The sequence below is a fragment of the Onychomys torridus genome, chromosome 22 (assembly GCF_903995425.1).
Source record: "Onychomys torridus chromosome 22, mOncTor1.1, whole genome shotgun sequence".
Lineage (NCBI taxonomy): Eukaryota > Metazoa > Chordata > Mammalia > Rodentia > Cricetidae > Onychomys > Onychomys torridus.
Window position 1 is genome coordinate 8025480 of NC_050464.1, and position 27830 is coordinate 8053309.

Below are 27830 nucleotides of genomic sequence, written 5' to 3' on the forward strand. Positions count from 1 at the left end.
CATCTCTGTATACCAGCTTCAGCTAACACCTTGGTGGGCTTATGGGTCCATTGCAGAAGATTCCAAGTCATACAGGAATCTGTAACTTCCCAGGGTGATATAGCTGGCCTCTAACACAACTGGAATCAGGGCTCACAACACTAGCAAGAGCTTCTGGCTGTGCCCCCAGAGCTCCCTTCTCTCTTCCTTGTACCAGGAGCCAACCACCAAAGGCATGGTGGGGAGTCAGGAGAGAAAAGAGGAGGGGAACAATGTCTTGGCATGCAGCTGGAATATACCTTAATAAGGCCCACTGGGCAGAATGAACTCCCTGGTGGGATAGAAGGCCAGTAGATCCTTCAGGAGGGCTCATGCTAGCCCCACTCCCGAGGGAGTCCTGCTTTCAATTGGATACTCCAGGTGACCAGCAGGTCTTCTGAGCCTGACACTTCTGTCTGCCTACAGTCACAGCCTTCTTCTTATTCTCCTGTCTTATGTCCAGTCAAAGGATACAGAAACTGTCCACCTCATACCCTCAACTTCAGTCCCAAGCTCTGTAAAGTAATAGACCCAGTTAAAGTCCTGCTTGCCAGGTGGGCACCAGGCTGAATCACAGACTGGGGAGGGGGAAGTCTGGTGGCTAGTTCTTGGCATCCTGGAGCATGGGCCAGAGGCCAAGGCTGCCCGCTGAGCCACACACCCTTTCCTGGCTGGCACAAACCTTCCCTGTGTCTCCATCACTGTCTGGCCCAGCCACCCCAGTGCTGGCACTGCTGTAGGTTAATTAAAGCTGGTACAGCCGGATGCAGTGGGGCCGAATTCATTACAGGGACAGATTATTGCCTTTTTTATTTTGACAGCCCAGGAATGGGTCTCTGAGGCTCTTAGGCCCTTGCTATGCCAACAGGCTTTCCTGAGTTCCCAAGGTTTTTCCTGGGAGTCACAGTATTTAACCTTTCACTGGGTCGATTCTGCTACAGAACCTCTCCTAGGATCCTCTCTTGCCTGCATGTATTCTATCCTAGCCCAGCTTTCTTCACCTCGCACTTGATCTCCAGCCAGCGAACAGGTGGAGACAGGGGTAGGGGCCTCGGAGGCTGCAACCTGCAGTTCCCGACAGTGGTCCTGCGGTCCAGACTCAGAACTTGAAACGATGCGCTAGGTTCTCATCCAGAGCACACGACAACCCCGTTTTGGTCCTCTGTGCTATCCCGTGAGCCAGTGCACGGAGGTTGGCTTTTAATCCTCCTAGCCTTTCACTTCACCTTAACTCCTGGGTTGCCAATGGGTCCCAAGGACCCAACATCTAAACCTCACCGCCCACATACCCACCAATTTATTCCCATTGTCCCCAGTTTCTGGGCTCCGCCCAGTCTCGACAGGTTGCCCACCCAGGACAGGAAACCCCCCTTGATGTCCCAGCTCCCCGCAACCCCCAAGCTAGCGAATGTGGGCGCCCGGTTCCCAGAGGCGCAGAACGCGAAGGGAAAGCTACCTAAAGTGCCGAGAGAAGCCCTGGTCCTTCCCCATCTGGATCCGCGAGGGCCGCGCGGCAGGTGCGCACGGGGTAGCGGGTAGAGGAGCCCGCGATGACAAAGAGGGCGCTCACGACTCCACGCGCCTTTGCCGGGCGAGCTAGCGTGGCCCCTCCCGGCCAGTCCTGCATGATGAAGGCCTGATGCCCGCCCATTCTTGGTGGCTCCGCCCCGGCCCGCCTCTCCTCTCCCCGCCCCAGGACCCTTCGACTAGCTAGTACATCCTAAGGAATGGAGATCCGGGTGATTCCAAGCTATTAAGCTCCTTCCTTTGGCTCTCTACTCTGTCCCTCTCCAGGAGTCTTGCCTGGGACATCACTGGCCCAGCGAGTTCTCCTTACAGTGGCTGCAACACTCTGGCCATGGCCAACACCTTTTAGAAGAACACTCTTTTATAGTACCTGGGAAAGTATTTGCACAGGGAGTTGTGGAAAATGTCCTCCCTTTTTATCCAGGGGAAGCTATGGAGAGGGCCTTGAATGCCAGAGATCGCACTCCAGAGCAGTGGGTGGCCATGCTAGGGATTATGAATTTGAGGGGAGGTGTAAGAACCCCAGAGGTCTTGAGATCTTGGTACGCCCAGGGAGGGGTGATGCTGGGCGCCAACACAGGAAAAGATGTAGGATGGGACAAGAGGCTACACCCCTCCCCCAGTATTGGGCTTGAACAAAGGTTTCACACATACTACTCAGTACCTCTGAGCTACATCCACAGCACATTTTTCTTGTTTTGAGACAGGGTCTAAATTCCCCAGGCTGGTCTTGAACTCACTTTAATCCAGTGGCCTCGAATTCTCCTTCTCTCCCCCTTTCTCTTCCTTTGCCCCTCCCTTTCTCTTTCTCCCTCCCCCCTCTTCCTTTCTTTCTCTCTCTCTTTTTTTCTTTCTTTCTGTCTTTCTTCAAGTAAGGTCCTACATAGGCCAGGACAACCTCAAACTTGCTATGAAATCAAGGATAACCTTGAACTTCTGACCCCCCCCCCTTCATCTCCTGGGTGCTAGGGTTACAAGCCCACACCTCCAGGTTTTATTCCATTCAGGGAATCAAAGTGAGGGCTTTGTGTATGTATGCCAGGTAAGCATACTGCCAACTGAGCCTCATTGCCATCCCAGACCTTGGGAAGTTTTGATCCTCCGGTCTCAGCTTCTGGAGTAGATTGGATTACAGGCCTGTTCTATCACGTTTGGCTGAGTGGTTAAATCTTAAAATAGAGAAGTGGGCTGAGGATGTAACCCAGTGGTAGAGCACATGCCCCACAATTCCTCAGTGAGGGGTCTGAGTGTGACTCAGTGTGGGGCAAGATCAACAAGGGCTTAGTGCAGGGCTCCAAGGAGAGGACTTCTCTAGCAAGAACAAAGTCCTATGTTCAATCCCCAGCCCTGAAAAACAAAACAAAAATACTAACAGGGCATGCTGCTTCCCCATACCTAGGTCCTCCTCCATCCATTCTTGCCCCACCACAAAGTTGTAACCTCTCAGAGCGATTTCTCTCCAGCAGCAGCAACTCTGCCTTCTCATGCCACATCTCCCTTGCCCTCCCTCCCCTCATGCCTGAGCACAATTCCTGACAGCAGGGACCATGACTGCCCTATCCTGACAGAGGCATTCAAGGTGTTACTTGCCAGCATCATTGTCCCAGAACTAGTCACTCCCAAAGGCTATAAAAATTGTCCACTGGGCTTATGACAGAGAAGACAAAGCATCGGGTGAATGCTCATCCTACAGTCTGGACATGCTGTTTCAGGGCCAAGCCACTACAGTCACAGAGACGTCCCCAGATAAAGTTGGGAGCATTTGACTAGGTGACTCAAGACAACACAGAGTAGACACCAGGGGACATGCTATATATATGTGGACTGGTCTACCATGCCAGCCTTAGGGAAAGAGCATTGGCAAAGATCATTCTAGAACAATCATTCTCAACCAGAGGCAATTTTGTGCCCATCTCTACCCCCTGAGGACACTTGTCACTATCTCAAGACATTTGGGGGGGGGGGCTGTCACAAAATGACAGATGGGAGAAGGGTGTGCTGTTGGTGCTAGTGGGTAGAGGCCAAGGCTTCCAAACAGCCTTAGTGCATGGGCAGCTCCCAATTACAGAGAAATGGGGGTACCCCAAAGTTGAATTGAGTCATCTGCTCTGGAGAAAAGACACCCTCCATATGGGAAGTCAACACTAACTGATCACACACTATGCTGGATACTTTGGCCAACATCAGCTCATATAATTGTCCCAATAACTGTATTATATATATTTTTAAAAAATTTTGTTTGTGGTATGCATGTGCACCTTATGCATGCTTGCATGAATGTGGGTGCATGGAAGTGTGCATGTTCTTATGTGCTTATGCATGTGGAGGGCCTACATCAGTCTTCCACCTCTTTCAATAAGGGAAAGTCTCTCAATCAAACCCAGAGCTAATGATAAGGCTAGTCTTGCTAGCCTGCTTGCTCTGGGGACCTTCATCTCTGTTTTCTGAGGCTGAAATTACAGGTGGATGATCAACGCGAGTTCTGGGGATCTGAACTCTGGTTCTCATGCTCATGCCAAAAGCACATGAGCCACTGAGCCACTTTCTCAGCCCTTATATATAAGTATTTTTATTTTTTATTCTTTTGAGACAGGGTGTCTGGCTGGTCTCAAACTCATATAGAGATCCACCCGCTTCTGCCTCCCAAGTACTGAGATTAAAGGTGTGTGCTACCATAACTGGTTTGTTTTATTTTATTTATTTGGGAAAGGGTCTCACTATGTAGCTCTGGCTGATCTGGAACTCATTATGTAGACCAGGCTGGCCTCGAACTCACAGAGACCTGCCTGCCTGTTTGCCAAGTGCTGGGTGCCATCATGCCTGGATTAAATATCTCTCTCTCTCTCTCTCTCTCTCTCTCTCTCTCTCTCTCTCTCTCTCTCTCTGCGTGTGTGTGTGTGTGTGTGTGTGTGTGTGTGTGTGTGTGTGTGATATCCTTGCCTTAGTGTGCATGTAGAGGTAAGAGGTCAACGTGGGCTGTCTTCCTCAGCTGCTTTCTTCCTTATTTTCATCCAGACAGGCTCTCTCATTGAACATGGAGTGAACTGATTAGGCAGGATGGCCAGTGTGTGATCCAGGAGATCACACCCAGGTCTTGGGCATACTAGGAAAAAACGCTACCACAGGACTACCTCCTGTCTTTGTTTTTCTTTCTTTGTGATGAGGTCTCTTGATGTAGCTCAGGCTGGTCTTGAACCCCACGTGTAGACTCAAACTTGCAACCCTACTTCAGGTGCCTGAGTACTAGGTTTACTAAAAGTGTGCACCCCTTGGCTCCAATGCATCATGGTGTCATTGACACTTACCACCAAATAAAAGAGGTAAAGGGACACAGGTGGTCCCTCCTCCACATCCAGGCCTCCAGCTTATCTCTTATTTTTTGCTTATAGTCAGCACAACTCACCTATAGGTTTTCCTACCTAGAATCCTTGTGGGAGCACATAAGATAAACTCTATTTATCAAACAGTCTATGGATATCAATTTACTTGCTCAAGGTTGTATCATCCATGAAGAGACCCCAGGCCTCCAGGTGGAAATTCTAAATCTCACCACCTTAGCCAGCAGCTTTGTTCTCTACCTACCTTGCCCTCCCCTCTGCCCACCCCCCAACTGCTCTTTCTGTTTCCTCCTGGACACATCATACTTTCCAAACTGCCTGTCCTGTCCTAATTAGAAAGCCACTTCATCACGTAATCAGACTGGGATACCTTGGGGGACAGACCCAAATTAGGCTCTGAGTGGCAGCAAGAAATGCATAAGGAACAGGATGCCTTTGCAAATTGTGGCCACAAACCTGGACATATTCAAGGTCTTCACTATCCTAAAGGATAGCCACTCACTCTATATTTATATGAAATACTTAAAGTGTAATTAATGAGAGCCAGATAAAATATATATCTTGGACAGTTTCTGTGTTATGTAGCCTAGGATAACCTTGAACTTCTGAGCCTTCTACCTCCACCTCCCTAATGCTGAGATTATAGGCGTACACTGCTTTCCCTGTTTTGTTTTGTTTGTTTGTTTGTTTGTTTGTTTCATTCTTTTTCTCTGTGTAGACTTGGTTGTCAAGGAACTCACTCTGTAGACCAGGCTGGCCTCGAACTCATAAAGATCTGCCTGTCTCTGCCTCCCGAGTACTGAGTGTTGGGATTAAAGGTGCTCTCCACCACAGACCAGCCACCATCCCTGGTTTTTTGCAGTGTTGGTAACTGACCCCAGGGCCTTGCTTTGTAACCCAGGTTGCCCACAAATGTGCAGTCTTTTTGCCTCAGACTCCCAAGTGCTGGGATTACTGTTGTGTGGTCATCCAAATTTATGAAAAATTCATCCATATTAAATAACCACATGTACTTAGTGGCTACTGTGGGAGAGAACTCAGGATCCTAGCCTCACTCCACAGCTCTTCTCCCTTCTGCTTGGGCCATTGTAGTCACCCCCAACTCTACCCCCATCATAGTTCTGTGTTCCAAGTGGATTCTAACCTCATTGGGAAGATTATTTATTTATTATTTATTTATAGCCAGGGATTTGATAAATAACCCAGGCTGGCTTTGAACTTGTGATCCTCCAGCTTTAACCTCCCAAGTTGCTGAGATTTTAGGTGTAGCTCTAAAGAAAGCTTTACACACACACACACACACACACACACACACACACACACACACGTCATGATCATCATGATCACCATCACCACCTTTTGTCTTTTCAGCCTCTTATTTAAGCCTTGTTTTGGCTCCGTGGGCCAGGGGAGTGATTTCCCATTGTCTCCATTCAATGGCAAGCCAGGATGCCCACACTCTTGCCTTCTGCGACTAGATTCTTGTTGTTTTGTTTTTGTTTTTTCGAGACAGGGTTTCTCTCTGTGTAGCTTTGGAGCCTGTCCTGGAACTTGATCTGTAGACCACGCTGGCTTCGAACTCACAGAGATATGCCTGCCTCTGTCTCCAGAGTGCTGGGATTAAAGGCGTGCACCACCACCACCTGCAACTAGATTCTTGATGGTGACCTCTTCTTAGTGACTGCCCTTCCTGTCCCCAGAACTCACTTCTGGACCCCTCTGTGACCCAACTTTCTGAGGTGTAGTGCTGACACCTGCTGAGTCCCTGCCCTGATTGCAGGAGTCTGGGTTAGCAATGGGATGCCCCTGAGCTTGGATCTTAGAATTAGCTAGGGAGGCTGTTATGCTTCCTTGTCCCTTCTGAGACGTCTCCAAAAGACTCCACTCAAATCCCCAACACCCCAAGAGCCCAGCACACGTTGGCAGCTGGCCAGCTCCAGGAAGTGAGGTGTTAGGAAGTGCAGAACAGTTGGAAGAGTGGATGGTGATTGCGGGGATGGGGGGGGTGGGGGGGAGTGGGGGGGTGGGGGGGGGGTGGGGGTGGGGATGGGGGGTGGGGGGGGAGGCGTTGTCTGAAGTCCCCCGCTGCCATATTACCCTCCTTTCGGAGCCCAGCTGGGCGCCGCCCCTTCTTCCAACAACCTCCCCAATTTTCCTGTCTCACTTGACACCCGCTGGCAACACAGGCTTTCCATTCATCCTTCCAGCAGCACCCCAGGGAAGCAGCGGGCCACCGGGGCATCCCGGAGTGTCCAGGGGTTCCGGTTTTTTCCAGGCTCTAAATCTAGACCACCTCCTCCCTTCCTGATCTTCAGTTGACAGGGGCCTGTGGGTCGCTTGGGGACGAAAAGCAGCCAGCAGAGAGGCAGCCCCCGCTGCCCCTGTCCCAATAGAGGTGGCGGAGACAGAAGCCCGCAGCATAGAGCTGAAACCAGGAAATCTGAGCGAGCCTCCAGCTGAGTCTGGCCTGGAGATAAACGCACCAAGTTCTCTGGGGACCGTCGCGTCCCCTATAAGCCCAGCCCTCATGGAACTGGGTAGAATCGAGCTCTGCCTGTCTGTCACCTCCCCAGGAAGTCCTCAGCCCCCTGCACCAGCTCCGCGACAAATTCCTCCCTAGAAATAACTTTTTTTTTCTATCCAGAGCTTTTTTTTTTCATCTCCCCAACAAGAAGAGTCAGTCCCATTACTCACCCCAGGCAGCTCATGGTGGCCTGTTTCGGTGGCCTCCAATGCGTTTCGCTGCAGAGTCAAGCTGCAGAGCCCTGGCTGGTGGGGGCGCGGGGGGGGGGGGGCTGGCCAGCCCCGTCCCTGACTTTGGCCAGGCCCCGAGGGAGGGGCAGACCGCGGGGTGAATGGCAGCGAGGGGAGGGGACAGACTGAGCCCGGGAAGGGGGAGGGGTCGGGGTAATCGCTGGCCCTAGAGGCAAGAGCCTGGAGAGAACGCCCAACAGGACTCACAGCCAGAGTATGAAAAACCTCAGAGGCTGTACGATGGAAGCTGTATATCGATACGGCACTCAGTGAAGGAGGCCAGGGATCCGAGATATTCCTGGGTCACTCCAAGCTAGGGCCAGTCAGGAATTTTCTCCAATAAACTTAAGGTGAAACAGCTAACTGGGTTCAAGATCCTGTGACAGCCACTGACTTTGCTTTGTGATCCTCTCAGAACCTCAACTTGAATATGAACGGAATGTCCTTCAAGGATCTAATGCCATCCTTGGCACACATCTATCACCACCACCACCATCCTCATTATCACCATCGTCAAACTGATATCAAAGATCTCTAGTGTAGGGGCTGGGGAGATGGCTCAGTGGATAGGGTGCTTGCCCAGCAAAGCAGGAAGACCTAAGTTCTATCCTCAGCACTGACAAAAAAAAAAAGCCTCATGCAGAGGCTCGCTGTAACTCCAGTATTAAGATGGGGGAGGGACTGGCAGGTGGAAACCTGGGGCTCCCTGCCTGACCAGCCAGTCTAGCTGAAATGGGGAGTACCAGGTTCAGTGAGAGACCTTGTCTCAAAATATAAGGTGGAGATGGTTGGGTTTGGTGTCTCCGACAACTTTAATTCCAGAACTCAGGAGGCAGAGGCAGGTAGATCTTTGTGAATTTGAGACCAGCCTGGGTTATATAGCAAGGTCCAATCCATCCAGGGCTACACAGTAAGACTCTGTACACACACACACACACACACACACACACACACACACACACACACAAATAGAAAGAGCCTGAAGTGGTGGTTCACACATCGCTTGGGAGGCTGGGGCAGGAGAACCTTGGGTTCAAGACCAACCTTGGTGTCATAAGGAGACCCTATCTCAAAAGACTGAAAAAAAGGGAGGGGAGGCATGAAGAGACAGAGAGTGGACCTTGCCTGTAGGGCTGGGTGCGTGTCAGGACCCACACAGAGTTCTTTCCTTCATACGGTGCCACTGCTCAGTCACAAACAGAGCTGAGCGTGTCTTGGTGTTTTATGGGAGATTCCTGCCATCTTGGTTTGGGTGGAGTCAGAAAGCTATGGCTTTACCTCAGGAGGTGATCCTTCACAGGCCAGCACTAGCCATCCCTTTCACCATCACAAACACAACCACCATGACAGGTTCATCTTTTTCACTAGCTCAAGAGAGCAGGCCTCATGTCCCACTTGGATTGGAAAGACACCCTCCTTGAATGGAACCCACTTGGTCTTCTCATCCACAGAGGTACCTGAGGTTGTCCAGGACTGGCCCCTGTGCCTCGATGGGCAGCACCAGAGTAAGAGCCCACACCAGCTCATCCACTTGTTGCTCAGCAGCAAACTGCTTCAGTGCAGCGAACACCTGCTCTTTGGCTGTTGGCTGGTCCCCCAAGATGTCATCTACCTGCAAGGAGAGGATCCTAGGTAGATCCATGGAGAGTCCTCAGTTTACCTCCACAGGATAGCTGCCACAGGAAACATGGCCACTGGGCCTCACTTCTAACCATTCAGCTGTCCTTGAGATAGAGACTATTAATATCTTCATTTTGTATCTAACGAGCTAAGGTCACAGAGGCTGACAGAGAAAGGACTTGCAGAAAAGGACAGTTCAAAGTTATCAACTCAGGATTTGAACCCAGGAGCCACAATTGTTTGCTTGTTGTTATTGTTTTTAAACATTTCTTTGCATATCTGCATCTGTGGAAGTCAGAGAACAACTTGGCAGGAGTCAGTTCTCTCCCATCATGTGGGTTCTAGAAATTGAACTCAGGTCATTGGGCTTTGGGTCCAATGGGCTTTGAGTCGCTTTACCCGCTGAGCCATTTCATCAGCCCAGGAGAAGCCATTCCAAGGAATCTAAGGATCAAAGGACTTAATATAAGTGCTTAAACACGTGCCAGGCACTCGCTAATTGCTGGTTACTATTATTATAATACAATGCTGGTGTTCCGTTCCACAGCACTGTTTGCTAAGGGTCCCTACAGAGAATATTCTGGTTCCATAAAAGCATTGTAGAAGGTGTGCCCTGCTATGAATTTAACTCTCTCTCTGAACTTTTTTTTTTTTTTTGAGTGTTCTTTCTCTTCATGCTCGTAACTAGCTAATGTTAATAAGGGAACATCTATTCAGAGGGGTGTGGAGGCCATTGAAACTGGGTGTGCATGTGCACACAATGTCCCCAGAAAGTAGCTTGTTAATATGCCCAAAGCTCTCTCTCTCTCTCATGAGTTTTTGCTTCTGTCTGGCAGCACTGAGGATAGAATCCAGGGTTTCTTTCATGTGAGGCAAGTGTCACTAAGCTACATTCCCCAGCGCCTCTTTGTGTGTGTGGTGTTTACATGTGTACATGTTCATGTGTGTACATGTGGAAGCCAGAGAACATTATCGGGTGTCTTCCTCAGTGGCTCTCCATGCTCAGTCTTTTTTCCCTTTTTATTTTGAGATGGTCCCACTCTGCTGTCCAGGCTGAGCTTGAATCTCCACTGCAGCCAGGCAGGCCTTGAACTTGTCATTCCCCTGCTTCAGCTTTCTGAGTAGCTGAGGTAATAGGCCTGTGCCACCAGACTGAGCTGGTTTCCTTTTCCTTTTCCTTTCCCCCTTTTCTTCTCTCCTCTCCCTTCCTCCCTCCCTCCCTCTCTCCATTTTTTCTTTTCTGTCTCTCTTTTTTGGACAGGTTCTTGCTAAGTAGTCCAGTCTGGTCTCAAACTTGGTATCCTGCCTCCACCTTTCAAGTGCCTTGGATCAGGCATGTATCACCACAGTTGGCTAAAGTCCATTCTTCCCTTCAGTGACCTGATATCTATGAATTCATTCAAGTAATGTCCTGACAAAGCAGGTGTGTGACGCCCTGCGCAGGAAGCTTAATCTTTCTGTTTGTCATTACATTTTTATTACAGTGTGTGTGTGTGTGTGCGCGCGCGCGCGCGCGCGTGCGCGTGCCACAACACATGTGTGGAGGCCAGAGGACAATTTCTGGAGTCAGTTCTCTCCTCTGCTGTGGATTCCAGGAACTGATTAGGGGCAGGCTTTCCCAGCAAGTGTGGCTTCTCCTGCTGAGCCATTTGCTTGTCCTGTTACTGAACCTTGGAACTGAATTCATGTCTGACTGCTTTCTTACACACACACACACACACACACACACACACACACACACACACACACACACACGGGGCTAAAGAGACAAGAGTACTTGAGGCCCTTCCAGAGGACCTGGGTTGGGTTTCCAAAACCCACCTTGGACAGTTCACAACCTGTAACTCCAGTTCCAGGGAACCAATGCCTTCTTCTGGCCTCCATGGGTACTGCACAAACATGGCACATGTACACTCAGCCATTCACACATACACATAAAATAAATCCTTTAAAAATGTATTATTATTGTATATATGTGTGCCCAAGTGTGGAGTTCAGAGGACAACCTTGTGAAGTTGGTCCCTTCCTTCCACTTTTACATGGATTCTGGGGATGGAATTCTGTTCGCCAGGCTGGTGTGGCAAGTGCCTTTATATACTGAGCTATCTTTAAGGTCCCCAACTGCTTTCTAGGTGGTTCCACTAGTGCATCACGGCAGATTTTCTAGAGCAGTGAGAATAGAGAATGAGTTAGCATTAGCAGGTGACATCGGAAGGACTCTAAGCAGAGGCTACTGTGTTCGTGTTTGAATCCTAACACTTGGAATCTTTGCATGTCACTGTCTATATGCCCATTAGCTATTATGGCTCCTCACCTGATTTCAGTCCAGCCTCAAGCATAGGACCTGGCACACAGCAGGTTCTCAATGCATATCTGTGTGGTGGATCTAAAGGGCGGTGGCAGCCACACAGCATTTCCCAAGGTTCTCTGCTCTCCTCTGTTGTCTTCAAAGGGGTTAGGACAGTCTGTAACACCAGCCACCACCACCGCCACCACCCCCTGCACACCTGTGACACTGCAAGGGCTGCAGGTTTGGAATCAAAGCCAGCAGCAATAACCTCATTTCAAGAGTGTGTGGCTAGCTGCAAGGATGCTTTATGTAAGAAAGGAAAAAATAGCTCCCCCTCCTGGGGCCCAGGCCAGAGAGCGGTTTTGGTGTCAGTTATTACCCAGATGTTTCCAACCTACATCTAACCATGCGGCTCCACCACGGGACACTAATGGATTTTCTATTAAATACTAGCGATTTAAAGGAGCAAAAACTGGGGCAGGCAGAGTACTGGTGGGAACCTGGTGGGGGGAGCTGGTTATTATAAACCAGTGAGGGTTCCTCAGAGGCCATCTTTTATTGGGATCTTCCTACTTTTTGGGAGTGCTTGGTAAGTCCCAACCAGAAAAACATTGCATCAGACCTTCCCTGATTGCCAGGCAGAGTCCATCTTTACCAGTTCTGCTTCCTGGGCGAGTCTATATGTCCACTCCACTCTGCCTTACTAGGGGCTCTAAGCATGCTGCCTTCCAGCTCTGCAGGAATTAGATGGGACAAGCTTTCAGTTGCCCTCATCCCAGCAAATCATCTGGGACAGTAGCAAATATGATTGTTTTCTTTTTCTTTTTCTTCTCTCTCTCTCTCTCTCTCTCTCTCTCTCTCTCTCTCTCTCTCTCTGCATTTTATACATCCCTGGCTAGCCTCAAACATTCTAAATAGGAGGAGATGACCTTGAACTCTCTCTCTCTCTCTTTTTTTTTTACATTTAAGATTTTTATTTTATATGTTAAGGGGGAGGCAAATGCATGCCATATCATGCAAGCTGGGATCCGGGATCAGAAGACAACCTACAGGAAGTCTCCCCAGCATTTCTCCCTACTGACCCTTTCGTGTTGTGATGAGGGAATCTTACATGGTTATTAGCCATTCTAGAAAACTGTCTGGACCTCTGTAGAAAACTTTGTGTGGGTGGACAGTGAACTTCTTTAGTTTAGCTTCTGAGACACTCCCCCCCCCCCCAAACCCTAGTGGTCACACCTGCCCAGGGCCAAGATTGAGGAGTTTCCCTTCTATGGAGCACAGGCTCAGGAGTTCAAATATCCTTGTCAAGAAATAGAAGCTGAGTTTCCGGGTTCAGCATCCAGGTGAAATAGAATGTCTATATTCCAGAGAATTCCCTGGCTGCTCACAAGTTCACTCTGTTCTGCTGGAGCTTGGACAAATGAAGAACAGGGACATTTGTCTGTCTGTCTGTCTGTCTGTCTATCTATATCTATCTATCATCTATCTATCTATCTATCATCTATCTACCTACCTACTTATCATCTACTTACCTACCTATCTGTCATCTATCTACCTAACTACTTAACTACTTATCATCTACCCATCTACCTATCATCTATTTATCTGCTTACCTACCATCTATTTATCTACCTACTTATCACCTACCTACCTACCTACTTGTCATCTATTTGCCTGTGCATCAATCATCTATCACTGGCCTATCTACCTACCTGTTTATTTCTATCTATGGACACTCGTATCATCTATCTATCTATCTATCTATCTATCTATCTATCTATCTATCTGCCTGTTACCTATCTACTCACCTGTCTAGTTTTGATCTATCAAACATCTATTAATTTATATATCACTTGTTTATCACCAATCAATGAATCAGTCAGCTAGCTATGAGCCATTTATTTTGGAGGCAGGGTCTTACTATGTAGCCCAGGCTGACTAGGAACTTGCTTTGTAAATCTTCCTCAAGAACTTTGCTCTGAGTTCAAGGTCAGCCTGGTCTACAGATAGAGTTTCAGGATAGCCAGCGCTACACAGAAACCTTGTCTCCAAAAACCTAAAACAAACAACAAGACAAATAGACAGACAAACAAAAAGAACTTTGCTCAGCTAGCAGCCCAGGACTGTGCCCAGCTTCTTCTTTCTCTGGACGCCCTACCTTGCAGCTGAACTCCTGGGCCTTGCGCCTTCGCTCTCTGTGCACAGCCTCTGGTCTGGGGCGGCCAGTCAAACGCAGCAGTTCGCGGCCCAGCGGGAGTCTGCAGCCAAGTGGGGCTAGCCAGGCAGCTGTCAAGGCTGTAGGACCACCCTTGGGACCAGGGAGTACACCGAGGCTGGGTGGCACTCGAGGGCAGCGTCGTGCCAAGCGCACGAGGTGCTCTCTGCTCAGGCCACCCACAGCCAGCCCCTCCACCTCCAGAATCTGGTCCCCAGGCCGCAGTCCCCCGGCGTGAGCGCTGCTTCCTTCAGCCACCTCCATCACGAAGCAGGGCCCAGAGCCGCCCAGCTGGAAGCCGAAGTCCTCAGGCCAACCTTGGTTGGTGGCTGGCATTGCTGCTGTGTCAGTACCGCTGGAGAGGGAGAGGGAGAGAAGCCCGTATGGTTCTATAGGTGGAGGCCTGCTTAGGCCTGAGTCCCTCTACCGGTTTGCTGGACACAGACAGGTGTCATATCCTGTTATATCCCACAGATACATCGTAGGGGCTGGAGACACACATGCGGCCTTCAGAAAGAGGGTGGAGGACAGCTGGCGTGTTGCTTCAAGGGCGGCGGGTGCAGGGTGGGGGCGGTGTCTCTGAAGACGTCACCAATCTGCATTGCCCTTAGCTCTGGACTGTATAGAGAAATAGTCTCCGACTTTGTTATGAAAGTCATGGTATTTATTTGAAATCTTAAGTTTCTTGGTTTGGTTTGGGTTTGTAGTGCTGCAGGTTGACCGCAGGGTCTACCTCTGAGCCACGCCCCGTCTCCTCATTGTGGGGATGGCAGGCAAGTGCTCTACCACTGAGCTCTTCCTCTAGCCCTCTTTTTTTTTTTAAATTTCTCATTAAGTTGCCAGGCTGGCCTAGAACTAACGAACTCTGTAGTCTAGAAGGGCCCTGGGCTTGTGATCCTCAAGTAGCTAGACTATATCCTGCACCACCAGGCCCTGTTTTCTTTGTTTTTGGTGGGGTTTTTTTTGGGGGGGGGTGAATGAGGTCACACCTTGGGCCAGGGCCTGCTTTATGTCTGGCTTCCAGGAAACATCCATTTTCCAACGTTTCCTCTTCTTCTTCTACTTTTTTTTTTCTTTTTTTTGAGACAGAGTTTCTGTGTGTAGCTTTGCACCTTTCCTGGAACTGACTCTGTAGCCCAGGCTGGCCTCAAACTCACAGAGATCTGTCTGCCTCTGCCTCCCGAGTGCTGGGATTAAATGTGTGCCCACCACCGCCCGGCAACATTCGCTCTTCTTAACTCCTTTACATCTGCCAAAACCTTCTCTCTCGTCTCAAAAGAACCATATGCTCAAGAAACCTTAGCATTGGAGCAGGAGGAGAGGTCCCAATGACCATGCACAGCCCCTGAGGAAGCTTTGTGAATCTCCTCATAGTCAGGCTGCTGGTGGGGCCTGGCATCCTGGATACCAGGAAGACTGAGACAGCAGGATCTCCAGTTCAAAGCCAGCCTTGATAACTTAGGGAGACTTCATCACAAAATAAAAATATTCTCACCCATGGCAAACACACACAAACATACATAAAGATTAAAAAAAAAAAACTTAAAAATGTTTAAATAGGTGTCTTGCTAAGTTGCCCAGGCTGGTGTTTTGTTTTTGTTTTGCCTTTATTTTTTATTTTTTTAGAAAAGGTCTTGGTTCTCTTCTAAATGTAGAGCAGGCTGGCCTTGAACTCACAGCAACCCCCTTGCCTCTGCCTCTGTACTGGGTTTAGAGGTGTGAGACACTACAATAGGCCCTGCCCAGGATGGGCTTGAACTTCCTCGGTAGTTCTGCAGGCCTCAGAGTTTTGATCCTTTGGTTGCCACTGATGAAGGGTAAGTTGGGGCTTTCCTTTTGAGCCAAGACTCTTCTGTTCCTCATTAGCAAGGGATGATGTGACTGATCAGGGATCTCTGGGAGCCTAATTCCAGATGGGCTCTGAGGAGGAGTTATCTTTCCTCCAAAGAGACCCCTGTGAGGGCTGCTGGGGTGTTCTTGGAACACATACTCGAAAGGATGGACCAGTTTGGCTGGAAGAATTTGTGTTTCTGTCTGTGTTGGGGGTAGAATTTCTTACAGGAGACTACAGAGGGCTTCTGCATGGTGAGCAGTAAGTGATGCAATGTCTGTGTGTGTTTCCATGTGCTTGCCTGTGTGGGTGAGTGCATATAGGTGAATGTGTGTGGTGTGTGTGTGTGTGTATGTGGAGGCCAGAGGAAAATCTTGGCATTCCTCATGCACCATCCACTTTTTTTTTTTTTTTGAGACATAGTCTCTCACTGGCTTGGAACTTTCCTCCATATAGGCCAGACTGACTGGTCATCTGCCTGTGTCTGTTTGTCTGTCTCCTCGGCTCTGAACTGCCCCCCCCCCCTTTAATTTTCTCCATGTGGCTTCTAGGGATTAAACTCGGTTTACTGGTTGAACCATCTCTTCAGCCATCTTTTTTTATTTTTTAAGGCAAGGTCTTACTATGTAGTCCAGGCTAGCCATGAACTCAGAAATCTTCCTGACTTTAGCTTCCTGAGTCCTGGGGGTGTCTGTTGGGGGGGAGGTCTAAGGGCTCCTGATGCCAGCTTAGAGAGGCCCTTGAAAACTGGTTTTTATTTTATTTTAGGTTTTTTCGAGACAGGGTTTCTCTGTGTAGTTTTGGTGCCTGGTCCTGGAACTCACTTTGTAGACCAGGCTGGCCTCAAACTCACAGAGATCTGCCTGGCTCTGCCTCCCAAGTGCTAGGATTAAAGAAAGGCATGTACCACCACCGCCTGGCTGGCTTTTATTTTTTAAATGTGTATGTGTCTGTATATGTGTGCATACTCAAAGAATCCAGAAAAGAGTCTTGGGTTCCCCTGGAGTTGGAGTTATTGGCAGTTGTAAGCTCCCTGATGTGTGTGCTGGGAACCCGGGTCCTCTGGAAGAGCAGCAAATGCTCTTAACCACTGAACCGTCTCTCCAGCCCTGGAAGGCTATTTCCTTGCCCCAGGATCTCACATATTCCAGGCTGGTCTCAAGGTCACTGTGTACCTCCTACTGACTTTAATTCCTGCCTCTATCTCTGGCTGGAATTGTAGGCATGCACCATCATAATTCGTTTTGTACTACCCTGGAGAGGGAACCCAGGGCTTCATGTATGCTAGGCAAGCCCTCTACCAATTAAACTGCATTCCTAGTATAGGAAGGCTGAGTTTTAAGGACCCTGGACTCAGATGTCCTTCAGTCTTTAGGGGGGTCTTGGAGACCTGCCTCCAGGAGTCATCTCAGGGACTCACTCTCCAAGGAAACACCCTTCCCAAGGAAGCCTGGGAAGTCACTACTTAGAACCTGGAGAGTTGGGGAAGGGAAGGGGACCCAGATTTCTAATAGCTTGATGAATTATGAGGACGTGTCCTTTGGGTGATGAGAAGTAAGATGTCCTGTGTCACTTGTCACCAGTGAACACTGAGAGAATTCTTCATTATGGGCAGAGCAGAAACTGTTGTAGCCTGGGGTTGGTGGGGAAGGTAGTGTCCATGCTGAGGCTACAGATAAAGGACCCCTAGTCCTCCTCTGCCCAAGGCAGGGCATGGGCTGTCAGGAATACCTCTCTGTCTATTATAAAAACTGAGCTCCTGTGGTCCACTGGGAACAGGTAAGGTGGTGACATCGTCTCATCTTAGAGTAATCTGAAGTCAATTCATGTACCACAGGAGAGGCTGAGTCTTGGGCTGGGGTGTGAACTCAGTTGACAGAGTGCCCACAAAGCATGCATGAGGCCCTGGGGTCCATCCCCAGTACCTAATAAATGAGGCATACGGGTGCACAGCTATAATCCTAGCATGTAGAAGGTGAAGATCAGAGAATCAGAACTTCAAGGACAGTCTGGACTATGTAATGCCAGTCTGGGCTGCATGGGACCCTATTTCAGATAAAATAAATACATGTATGTCTGAGGATGAAGCTGATGGTATTTTTGCCTAACATGCACAAAGCCTCAGTTCCATCCCCAGCACCATGTAAGGCCCTGTGTTACATGCATGTGATTCCAGGCTGGAAGCAAGAGAACCAGAAGTTCAAGGTCATCCTTGGCTACATAACAAATCTGTGGCTAGCCTGGGTTATATGAGACTCAGTGAGGGTAGGAGAAGAGGGGGACAAAGAGACAAAGAGATAGAGGAAATATTGTCTAAATCATTTCATAAGTAATTTCAGCTCAGAATTTTTGGAGCAGGCAGAGGCCCCAACAACCATTTGTATTCCCCATCACAGGCAGAAAGAGGGTTTTTATACTGTATCGTAAGACCAGACAAGTCCTAACCCAAGGTTGGCCTTGTGGGAGACAGCAGAATCAGGCCCTTCCCCATGGTTATTTCCATAGTGCCTCCTTCCTCCACACATCTCTGTTTCAATAGTGAGAGACTGAGAAGCTGGGGGAGGTGGCACATGCCTATAATTCTGGCACTTAGGATCCTAGGCTGATGAAGGAGGATTGTGAGTTCAAGGCTGACCTGGGCTACAGGTGAGCCCATCTCAGAAAAATAAAGGGCTAACTTGGAACTGAATTTAGAGCTATGGCTCACAGTTGTCTTTCAAGCACACTTATTCTGAGCAGCACATCTATGCTGGGTAGTAGAGCTACCTAACGGACCCCCTCACCCCTTCCCACCCAACTCTGTGAGTCTACCAGGATCCAAGAGGCTGTCAGCAAGACTGGTGACATAGCTCAGCTGGCAAAGGCACTTGCTGTTACTCCTGAGGACTGGTGTTCTGTCTCTGGACCCTCGTGCTGTCCTCTGACTTCCACACATGTGCAATGGCATGTGTGCTGTCCCCCAGCACCCCCCACCCACAGCAACACAAAGTAAATAAGCTGTCAGCAGGTACCTAGGACTTCGGAACTGTGTCAGACTTTCTGATGTGTCTCTATCCACCGAGAACTGACTTAACTGCCCTCTCCTTCTCATTCTTGTGTTGCCTCGTCCCTACCCACTCCTACTCATCCACCCCAGGATGCTGGGTCCCAAAGGCTGTCTGAGTTAAAGTCATGTTGGAGGCTCCCAAGGTAGATTACTGGGTGTCATACTCATTCCCCACTCCCCACATTTGCCTTCTCACCTGCTGCTCTGAGGACTGCGGTGGTCAGAGGACAAGGCCGAGCATTTGTAGAGCATCTAGGGACACCAGCTTTCTGTCGGCTGTGTTTCTCAGGGCCTTGGCATCAGTTACTGATGCCTCGGAGGGGGACAGCTGGAGTTTCGAAGGCAAAGCGATCCTCTGGGTAACCTGAGAAGCTCCCAGTTACCAGGTAGTCCAGCAGGAGGGCAGGACAGCTTGGATACCCAGGCTGTACAGAGGGACAAGCAGTGGTCCTCAGGTAGACACTGAGACTTGCTGGGGTCATCTCACCATGGCCCTGGAAGGCAGGTAGAGAGGATTCAAGTGGGGTTGGTTTTGGGTAGGGTGTGGTGGTGGTGGGAACATTGTCATCAGTTCAGTGGGGCCAGTGGCGGTAGAGGGAACTGGTAAGACTCAGTGGGACATATGATCCATGATCCAGAGACTATGTCACCACAAGAGCCCCATGGCTAGTGTTATTAGCAACAGAAAGGGAGACTCAATCCAGAGAAAGCAAGTGAGAGGATCGGTGTAGCTGGAGTTTTCCTGCCTGGCCCACAGTCAGGACAAATCTCTCTTACCCGCCAGTCCCACAGTCGCTCAGACCCAACCAAGAAAGCACACAGAAACTTACATTGTTTACAAACTGTATGGCTGTGGCAGGCTTCTTGTTATCTACTTCTCCTATCTTAAATTAACCCATTTCTGTTAGTCTATATTTTGCCACATGGCTTGCGGCTTACCAGTGTCTTTACATGTTGCTTCTCATGGCGGCGGCTGGTGGTGTGTCCCTCCAGCCTTCTACATCCCAGAATTCTCTTCTCTCTTGTCCTGCCTATACTTCCTGCCTGGCCACTGGCCAATCAGAACTTTATTTACACAGAGCGATATCCACAGCACTTCCCCTTTTCTTTTTTTTTTTTTTAAGGAAGGTTTTAACTTTTACATAGTACAATTACATATAACAAAACAATTATCTAGCAAGAATTACAGTTACAATATTAAAGAAGATATCCTATCTATCTTATATTTGTGAGTCTAAGGTTTTATATCTAACTTATCTTGTATCATAACTGAGGAAATTATAACTATCTAGTCTTCAACCACATCAAAGACCTCAGAAGGATATACCTGACAACCGGGAGAAGGATGTAAGCAACTTTCGGAAGTCTTGCAGGGTAGACAGAGACAGCTGGCAACCCAAACAGTCACCTAATGTTCCTTTGTAAAGTTGGGGCATTTGTCTTCAGCCCACAGGGATAGAGTCTCTTGGTCACTTCTCTCAGTGTCCTGTAGAATGTCTGGCAGTTTCCTCTGAGAAGCAGGAACCTGAAGGACCATTTTGTCAAGCAAAGTTCAGTGGTCACCTTTCTATAGGTCCTGCATGTCCAGTTGATCGAGCAGTCCAGGCAAGAACAGTTTCTTGCCCAAATGGCTATTTTTGCCAAGGTGAAGATAAACTCCATATGAAGTGTCTTCAATGCCCATCCTCCTCTCTGAAGTAAATCGGTGCTGCCAGGAGCAGACATGTCTCACTGTCCAGAAAGTCTAAATTTTAAAAATATTTTAAATGCCATATTCTGAAGGTCTTTGAAGTATTTGAAGATTACCTATCTATCTGAAATATCTCTATGTATACCTGGAAGACTTAACTAACATGGCTATGAGTATGATTATCACAGATGATTAATTATTAATCTATTTTTAATTATCCATTACAATTTTAAATGAGCTATACAAACATAATACCTTAAACACGAGTAGAAATATATACATAGTATAACAAAATTAACTTTAAGTTTGTATCAATAGACTAAAATCTATACCAATGTAAAACATTTTAAACAAGTTGTTGCTCTTTAGAAGTAAGTTCCTTAATCTACCCTTTCATCCTATTATATCTGTATCATATCCCCTTTTCTTCCTTAGAAAGAGATCTCATTTATAATCAACCTGCTTTAAATAAAAATATTGGTTTTTCTCTGTCCCACACCAGAGGGCTCTTCTGATTTGGGACACAAGAATCTCTTAACCATTTCTTTTAGCAATATGTCTGGGTTTAGAGAAGGAGTGAGCCAATTCCATCTCCAAAGCCAGCTTGATAATTTTGGGAATGTGGGCGTAGTTTCTCTTACTACTTCCTGCTGGAGGGGGGCGCTGCATCTTATGGGGACACAAAGAAAATTTTAGGATTATGGAGTAGTCCATTAGGGTGAACCTCTGAGCCAGTTGCCTTGAAACCATTCTGGATGTTGGATCATCTGGGCCATGGCGTCATCAGAGACCTTTCAGGTGGTCTTGGCTGATCAAACCTGATGTATCTTAATGTGGAACAAATCCACAACCTCTGGCTTTCTGTGGAAACAAAAGCAGAGACTCCTTTCCAAAGCAACATATCCTTATATCCAAATTTTAAAGTCAAGGTACCTTTAAAATTTACATGTTTGTTTAACTCAACAGCTTTTATGATGAAATCTTTTTCTGTGGTTAAAAATCCCAACGACAAGACAAACCAGATTCTCTGTGTAATATCCATCTTTGTAAGACTGAAACGTTGCTGTGGCTGCAGGCTCCGCCCACCTCAGCTTCCCAACATGGCGGTGGTACAGTTTACCGCCAGCTCTGGGTCGGGGTCTGGAGCCATGTGTACCATCAACTATCAGAAGCAGTTCTATCAGAGCAGTGCATAGCCCAGAAACCTTTTTTTTTTTTTTTTTTTTTAAACTAGCAAAGGCTAAATCTACCACGCAGCAGAGTAAAGTGCCACTTGTAGACTACTCATTCCCGCCACACGGCAGGTCAGACGCACACGCCAGGAACCCGCCATAGTAGCTCAAACTGGCAGGCTGCCACTAACTTGAGAAAGACACCTAGGAAGCTGTTTTTAGCTCCGTTTTAGAATCTTTTTTCTCAGGTTTTAGGTGGAAACTCTTGCCAACACGTTGGACGCCATTTGTCGCTGGAGTTTTCCTGCCTGGCCCACAGTCAGGACAAATCTCTCTTACCCGCCAGTCCCACAGTCGCTCAGACCCAACCAAGAAAGCACACAGAAACTTACATTGTTTACAAACTGTATGGCTGTGGCAGGCTTCTTGTTATCTACTTCTCCTATCTTAAATTAACCCATTTCTGTTAGTCTATATTTTGCCACATGGCTTGCGGCTTACCAGTGTCTTTACATGTTGCTTCTCATGGCGGCGGCTGGTGGTGTGTCCCTCCAGCCTTCTACATCCCAGAATTCTCTTCTCTCTTGTCCTGCCTATACTTCCTGCCTGGCCACTGGCCAATCAGAACTTTATTTACACAGAGCGATATCCACAGCAGATCGGGATGCAGCTCAGCAGGTATAGAACACTCACCTAGAAAGAACAAACAAACAAATAACTTGGGGCTGGTTAGATGGCTCAACAGATATAGGCACTTGCTGCCAAACCTGATGATTTGACATTTGAGTTCCATCTCCAGCCACAAAGTGAAGGAGAGAATCAACTCGTGCAAGTTGTCCTCTGTAAGGGACCAAACATGAACCATGGGAAAGTACCAGCTAGGCCAGGGAACAAATCATACGCCCACTGCCCTTCCCAGAGCAGTAACATCCGTCTACTAACCAGAGGTCCCCAAAGATAAGAGAACATTCCATGGTCAGATAGCCTAGCAACAGAACAAATGGGCCCTGACCAGTGACCTTAGCCAACATCCTGCAGTTGCACGTCCTGCACATCTCTTCCCCCTTCCCTCCATCCTGCAGCTGCACATCCTGCACGTCCACTTCCCTCCTTCCTGCCCCTTCCCCCTCCTGTGCTATATAAGCCTTGCTGAGGAAAATAAAATTTGCAGCTTGATCAGAATCCTGTCTTGCTGTCCTCCTTTGTGTCTTCTGTCCCTTTCATTCTCTCCCGCAGGTGGGTCACCCCCCCCCTCCCGTTGACACCCCGCTGGCTGGGGCAGTCCTCCAATAGCCACACACACACACACACACACACACACACACACACACACACACACTAAATGTAAAAAAGGAAACTAATTCAGATGTGATGGGGTGCTGACCAGCATAATTTTGGAAGTCAGTGGAGTCTTTATAGCTAAAGGCAGAAAGAAGCGCATATAGCATTGTGCTTTAGTTGTTAGAGATGTTTCCTACTAGGGTATAGGTTAATGATTCTGATATTACAATGTACACACACACTGGGATTGCCAACGTCACTCAGTGAACTGAACCCTCTAAAATAAATCTTTCTTGCTGTGATGGTTTGAGTGAATTGTCAAACTGACTCTATTTAGAATCATGTGGGAGAAAGGTCTCTGGACATGCCTGTGGGAATTATCATGATTGAGTTAACAGAGGATCGATGAGTGGCCCACTGTGGGTGGTACCACTCCCTAGTTGGTATGGTGAACTATAGAAGAGGAAAGGGGAGCTGAACAGCTGCATGTATTCATGGCTCTTTGCTTCCACACTGTAAATGTGATGTGACCAACTGCTTCAGCCTCCTGCTGCCTTGGCTTTCTCACCATGCTGGTGGACTATATAGTGAGCAAAAATAAACATGTTCTACCTTAAGCTGCATTGGCCAGAATGTTTTATCACTGAAACCAGAAACCAGAAAAGAAATTAAGACACTTCCCTTAAGTTGTTTTTGCCAGGAATTTTGGATGCACCAATGAAAACAAACCAGCCCACCTGTGAAGGAAGTAGAGGACATGTCCATAAATGTGTACTGACTTCCTTCTAGAGCAGTGGTTCCCAACTTCCTAATGCTGTGATCCTTTAATACAGTTCCTATGTTGTGGTGATCCCCAACCATAAAGTTATTTTCATTGCTACTTCATAACTGTAATTTTGCTTCTGTTATGAATCAAATCTGTGTTTTCCAATCGTCTTAGGTGAGCCCCATGAAAGGGTCATTTGACCCCCAAAGGAGTCGTGACCCACGGGTTGAGAACCACTGTTCTAAGAGAGTACAATATAAAGATGGAGTAGATGAAAAATGGTGGAGAAATTTGAGAAATAATGACTCAGGCTGCTACCAGGGTCAAAGGTCCACCTCAACACCGACAAATAAATCACATATGTAGTACCTAGTCTTGAGTTGATATAATGGCAGTGGCATTTTGCTACTTCTCCCTAAACCCATAACCACACCAAGTGTGGGAAAACAGCAGGGGACTCCAGTTTGAATTATCATTCAAGATAATTGATTCTTTAATGTTCTTAAAATATTTTAGTGTGTGTGTGTGTGTGTGTGTGTGTGTGTGTGTGTGTGTGTGTGTGTTATGTGCAGGGGCACACTGAGGCTAAAAGAGGGCATCAAATCTTCATATTCTCAGGAGCTAGAGTTACAGGCAGTTTTGAGCCACTGAACCCGGGTGCTGGGAAATGAACTCTGGTCCTCTGCAAGAGCAGCAATCACTCTAAACCACTGGGTCATCTCTCCAGCCCCTTTAATGTTTTATTTTCTCTTATATTCTTATATTTTTCACATTTATTTCTTTTATTTTTTATTATTTATTTATTTACTTGGTTTTTTGAGACAGGGTTTCTCTGTGTAGCTTTGTGCCTTTCCTGGATCTCACTCTGTAGACCAGGCTGGCCTCGAACTCACAAAGATCCACCTGGCTCTGCCTCCCCAGTGCTGGGATGAAAGGTGTGCACCACCACCGCCCAGCCACATTTATTTCTTTACTTACTTATTCTCTCTCTCTCTCTCTCTCTCTCTCTCTCTGTAAGTCAGAGGACAACTTGCAGGAGTTGGTTCTCTCCTTTCACCCTATGGATTTATTCCAGGGATAAAGCTCATGTCAGCAGGCTCAGTGCCTTTACCTGATGAGCCATGTCACCAGGCCCCACCATCTTTGAATGTATGTTGTCATTGTTGGTCTTAGTTGTCATCTTGACGCTCCTGGGGAGAGGGAGTCTCAGTTGAAGAACTGCCTTCATCAGCTGGCTGGTGGGCATGTCTGTGGGGCATTTTCTTGCTTGCTAGTTAATGAGGAGGGCCTAACTCACTTTGGGTGGCACCATCCTAGACATGGGGGCCTGGGATGTGTAAGAAAAGCAGCTGAATATGATCTTAGGAGCAAGCCAGTAAGCAGCCTTTCTCCCTGGTCTCTGCTTCAGTTCCTCCCTCTAGGTTCCTGCCTTGAGGTTCTGCCCTGACCTCCCTCAGTGACAGATTGTGACCTGCAGTTGCATCATGAGATAAACCCTCTCCTCCCCAAGCTGTTTTGGGCCACAGTGCATGTGGAGACCAGAGGACATGGACAATCATGGGTTTAATTCTCACAATGTCTTCTGCCTCCATTGAGGTAAGGTCTCATTAGCTTGGACCTCACAGAGGCTGGCTGGCCAGCAAGCTCCAGGGACCCTCCTGTCTCCATCTCCCCAGCACTGGGATTACAAGCATATGTCACCACATCTGGCAGTGGGTGCTGGGAATGAAACTCAGGTCCTTGTACTTAAGAAGCAAACACTTTATAGATGGAAGTTTTTTTCTTCAGGCTTTCTAAAAAAATATTTTGAAACAAGGCCTTGCTGAATATCTCAGGCTGGCCTCAAACCCACAACCCTTTTGTCTCAGCCTCCTCAGCTCTAGGATCACAGGTACAGGCTACCAAGTGCAGGTAACATTGGAAAACTATGCAGATCATCAAATATAAGGAAATCCTGAGAAACTGCCCCAGATTCAAGGATCCCAAAGATCGAGGGGACATTGGAATGGCAGCAGGGGATATCTGAGGAACTTTGTGCTCGCTATCCATCCTGTGACAAAATGCCTTAGAAACACAATTTAAAACAAGGAGACTTATTCTGTCTGGCCCCATTGTTTATAGCTGGTGTTGAGATAACACCGCAGGAGAGGCATGTGATGGAGGAGGGATTGTGACCTGGATTTGTAAGCCAATAAACCCTTTCCTAATCCAAATCACCTTGGGTCAGAGTGTTTTATCACCGTCATGGAGAGGAAATTAGAAGAACATGCTTCAGTAGATTAATCCATCAATCATTTCAGTACTTTGATACAAATGTCACCTCTCAACAGTGCCAGTAGCTGGAGACCCAACCTTCAATCCATGAGTGTTTGGAACACTTTTCTATCCAATTTTTACTAACCTCTGAATTGGCTGATAATAATAAGTCAGTTTGGACTCATTGGTTGTGTCAAAATGTCCCATAGTAACATAACACAAGAACAATGAGGGAATAGGATGTGGGTTCTAGAGGGGCTTTTCATAAAGCTGAAAGTATTTAAGAATTAAAAGTTTATTTTAGAGGCTGGAGTGATGGCTTAGCAGTTAAGACTATCTACTGCTCTTGCAGAAGAGCAGAATTCATTTCCAGCACCTAGACTGGATGACTCACAACTACCTAGTTCCATGGGATCCAACAATCCTTTTCTGGCATCCACAGGCACCTGTACTAGTGTGCATATACCCACACAGAGACACATACATACATAATTTTACAAATAAAACTGTTATTATTTGTATTTTTTTTCCCCCAGAGCTGAGGACCGAACCCAGGGCCTTGTGCTTACTAGGCAAGCACTCTACCACTGAGCTAAATCCCCAACCTCTAGTATTTGGCTTTTCAAGACAGGGTTTCTCTGTGTTACAGCTCTGGCTATCCTGGAACTCGATTTGTAGACCAGGCTGGCCTCAAACTCACAGAGATCTGCCTGCCTCTCCCTCCTGAGTGCCGGGACTAAAGGTGAGCTCCACCACACCTGGCTTCATTGTTGTATTTTGAGACAAGATTCTAAGCAGTTCAGGCTCATCTCAATATGTAGTCAGGGATGACCTTGAATCCCCAATCCTCCTGCCTTCCTCTCCCAAGTGCTGGAACTAGAGACATGTATCACTACACCTGGCTAGTTTGTTAATAGAGAAGACAACAAAACTTGCCAAGTTATTTATGTGACTGCTGCTGTTCCTGTCTAATTGTTGTGTCACCCAACAATTAAGCAGCCCATGAAGCATTTGATGCTCTGCTCTGAGGTGTCTTCTGTTACAAAAGAATCTGATCAGACACTCAGATCCTGCCCTGCTTGCTCTTGACCACTCTTGCTCATGTAGTATCATATAGAAGCCCTACAGTAGAGAGTTTATAGTGGGTAGAAGATGAAAGACTACAGATGTGTGTGTGTGTGTGTGTGTGTGTGTGTGTGTGTGTGTGTGTGTGAGAGAGAGAGAGAGAGAGAGAGAGAGAGAGAGAGAGAGAGAGAGAGAGAGAACACAACGTGTTAAGGTACAGTGAGTCTAGAAATCACATAGTTCCATCATGATGGTCTAAACTACAAGTAACTTCCTGTCTTGATCTCCTCATATATCCAAGAGGTTATTTTTTGGTGTGTTGGAAATTGTAGGACCTTGGCCATGCAAGTAAAAGCTCTAAGGTTGAGCCACATCCCCAGCCCCTCACTGGGGGATTCTAAGCAGATGTTCTCCCACTGAGCCACATCCCCAGCTCTGGGTGGCTTGGAACTTGCTGTATTGACCAAGTTTGCCTTGAACTCAATAATGTTTTGCCTGAACCACCGTGCCCAGTCTGTTTTGTTTTGTGCTTGGATAAAGATTTTAATTTTATCAAATCAAGGTCTCATTCTTTTTAAATTAAGAATTACATTTATTTATTGTATGTCTTCATGTATGGCTGCTAATGAGCACATGTGGAAACTAGAGGACAGTGTTTAGGAGCTGGTTCTCGCCCTCCACCATGTGGGCCTCCGGGATTGAATTCAATTTTTCAAGTTTGGTGGCAAGTACCTTTACCCAGTAAGCCATCTTGCCAATCCCAAGATTGCATCTTGATAACCTTAACCCCAGTTAACCTTAATCACTGCCTTAGAGGCCCTATCTTCAAACACACTGGTTGGGATTTTAAGATATCAATTTGGTGCTAGGCAGTGCGGCGCACACCTTTAGTCTCAGCACTCAGGAGGCAGAGGCAGGTGGATCTCTGAGGGTGAGGCCAGCCTGGGCTACAGATCAAGTT

General features: G+C 47.7%; 1 protein-coding gene across 3 annotated transcripts in view; it reads right to left on the reverse strand.

Moving 5' to 3' along the window:
* The window catches only part of LOC118572687 (Grid2 interacting protein), a 40095-nt gene extending 21229 nt beyond the window's left edge, over positions 1-18866 (reverse strand). Inside the window, exons 1-3 of one of the 3 annotated variants that reach the window (XM_036172469.1) lie at positions 18836-18866; positions 13706-14117; positions 9095-9249 (exon numbers count right to left, since the gene is read on the reverse strand). In XM_036172469.1, the coding sequence (XP_036028362.1) occupies positions 9095-9249; positions 13706-14098 (548 nt within the window). In that variant the 5' untranslated portion in view covers positions 14099-14117; positions 18836-18866. Of the gene's footprint in view, positions 1-1474; positions 1627-7577; positions 7668-9094; positions 9250-13705; positions 14118-18835 lie in introns of those variants that run through there. The other 2 variants (XM_036172468.1, XM_036172467.1) reach the window with 2 other exon arrangements.
* Positions 18867-27830: the final 8964 nt, after the last annotated feature.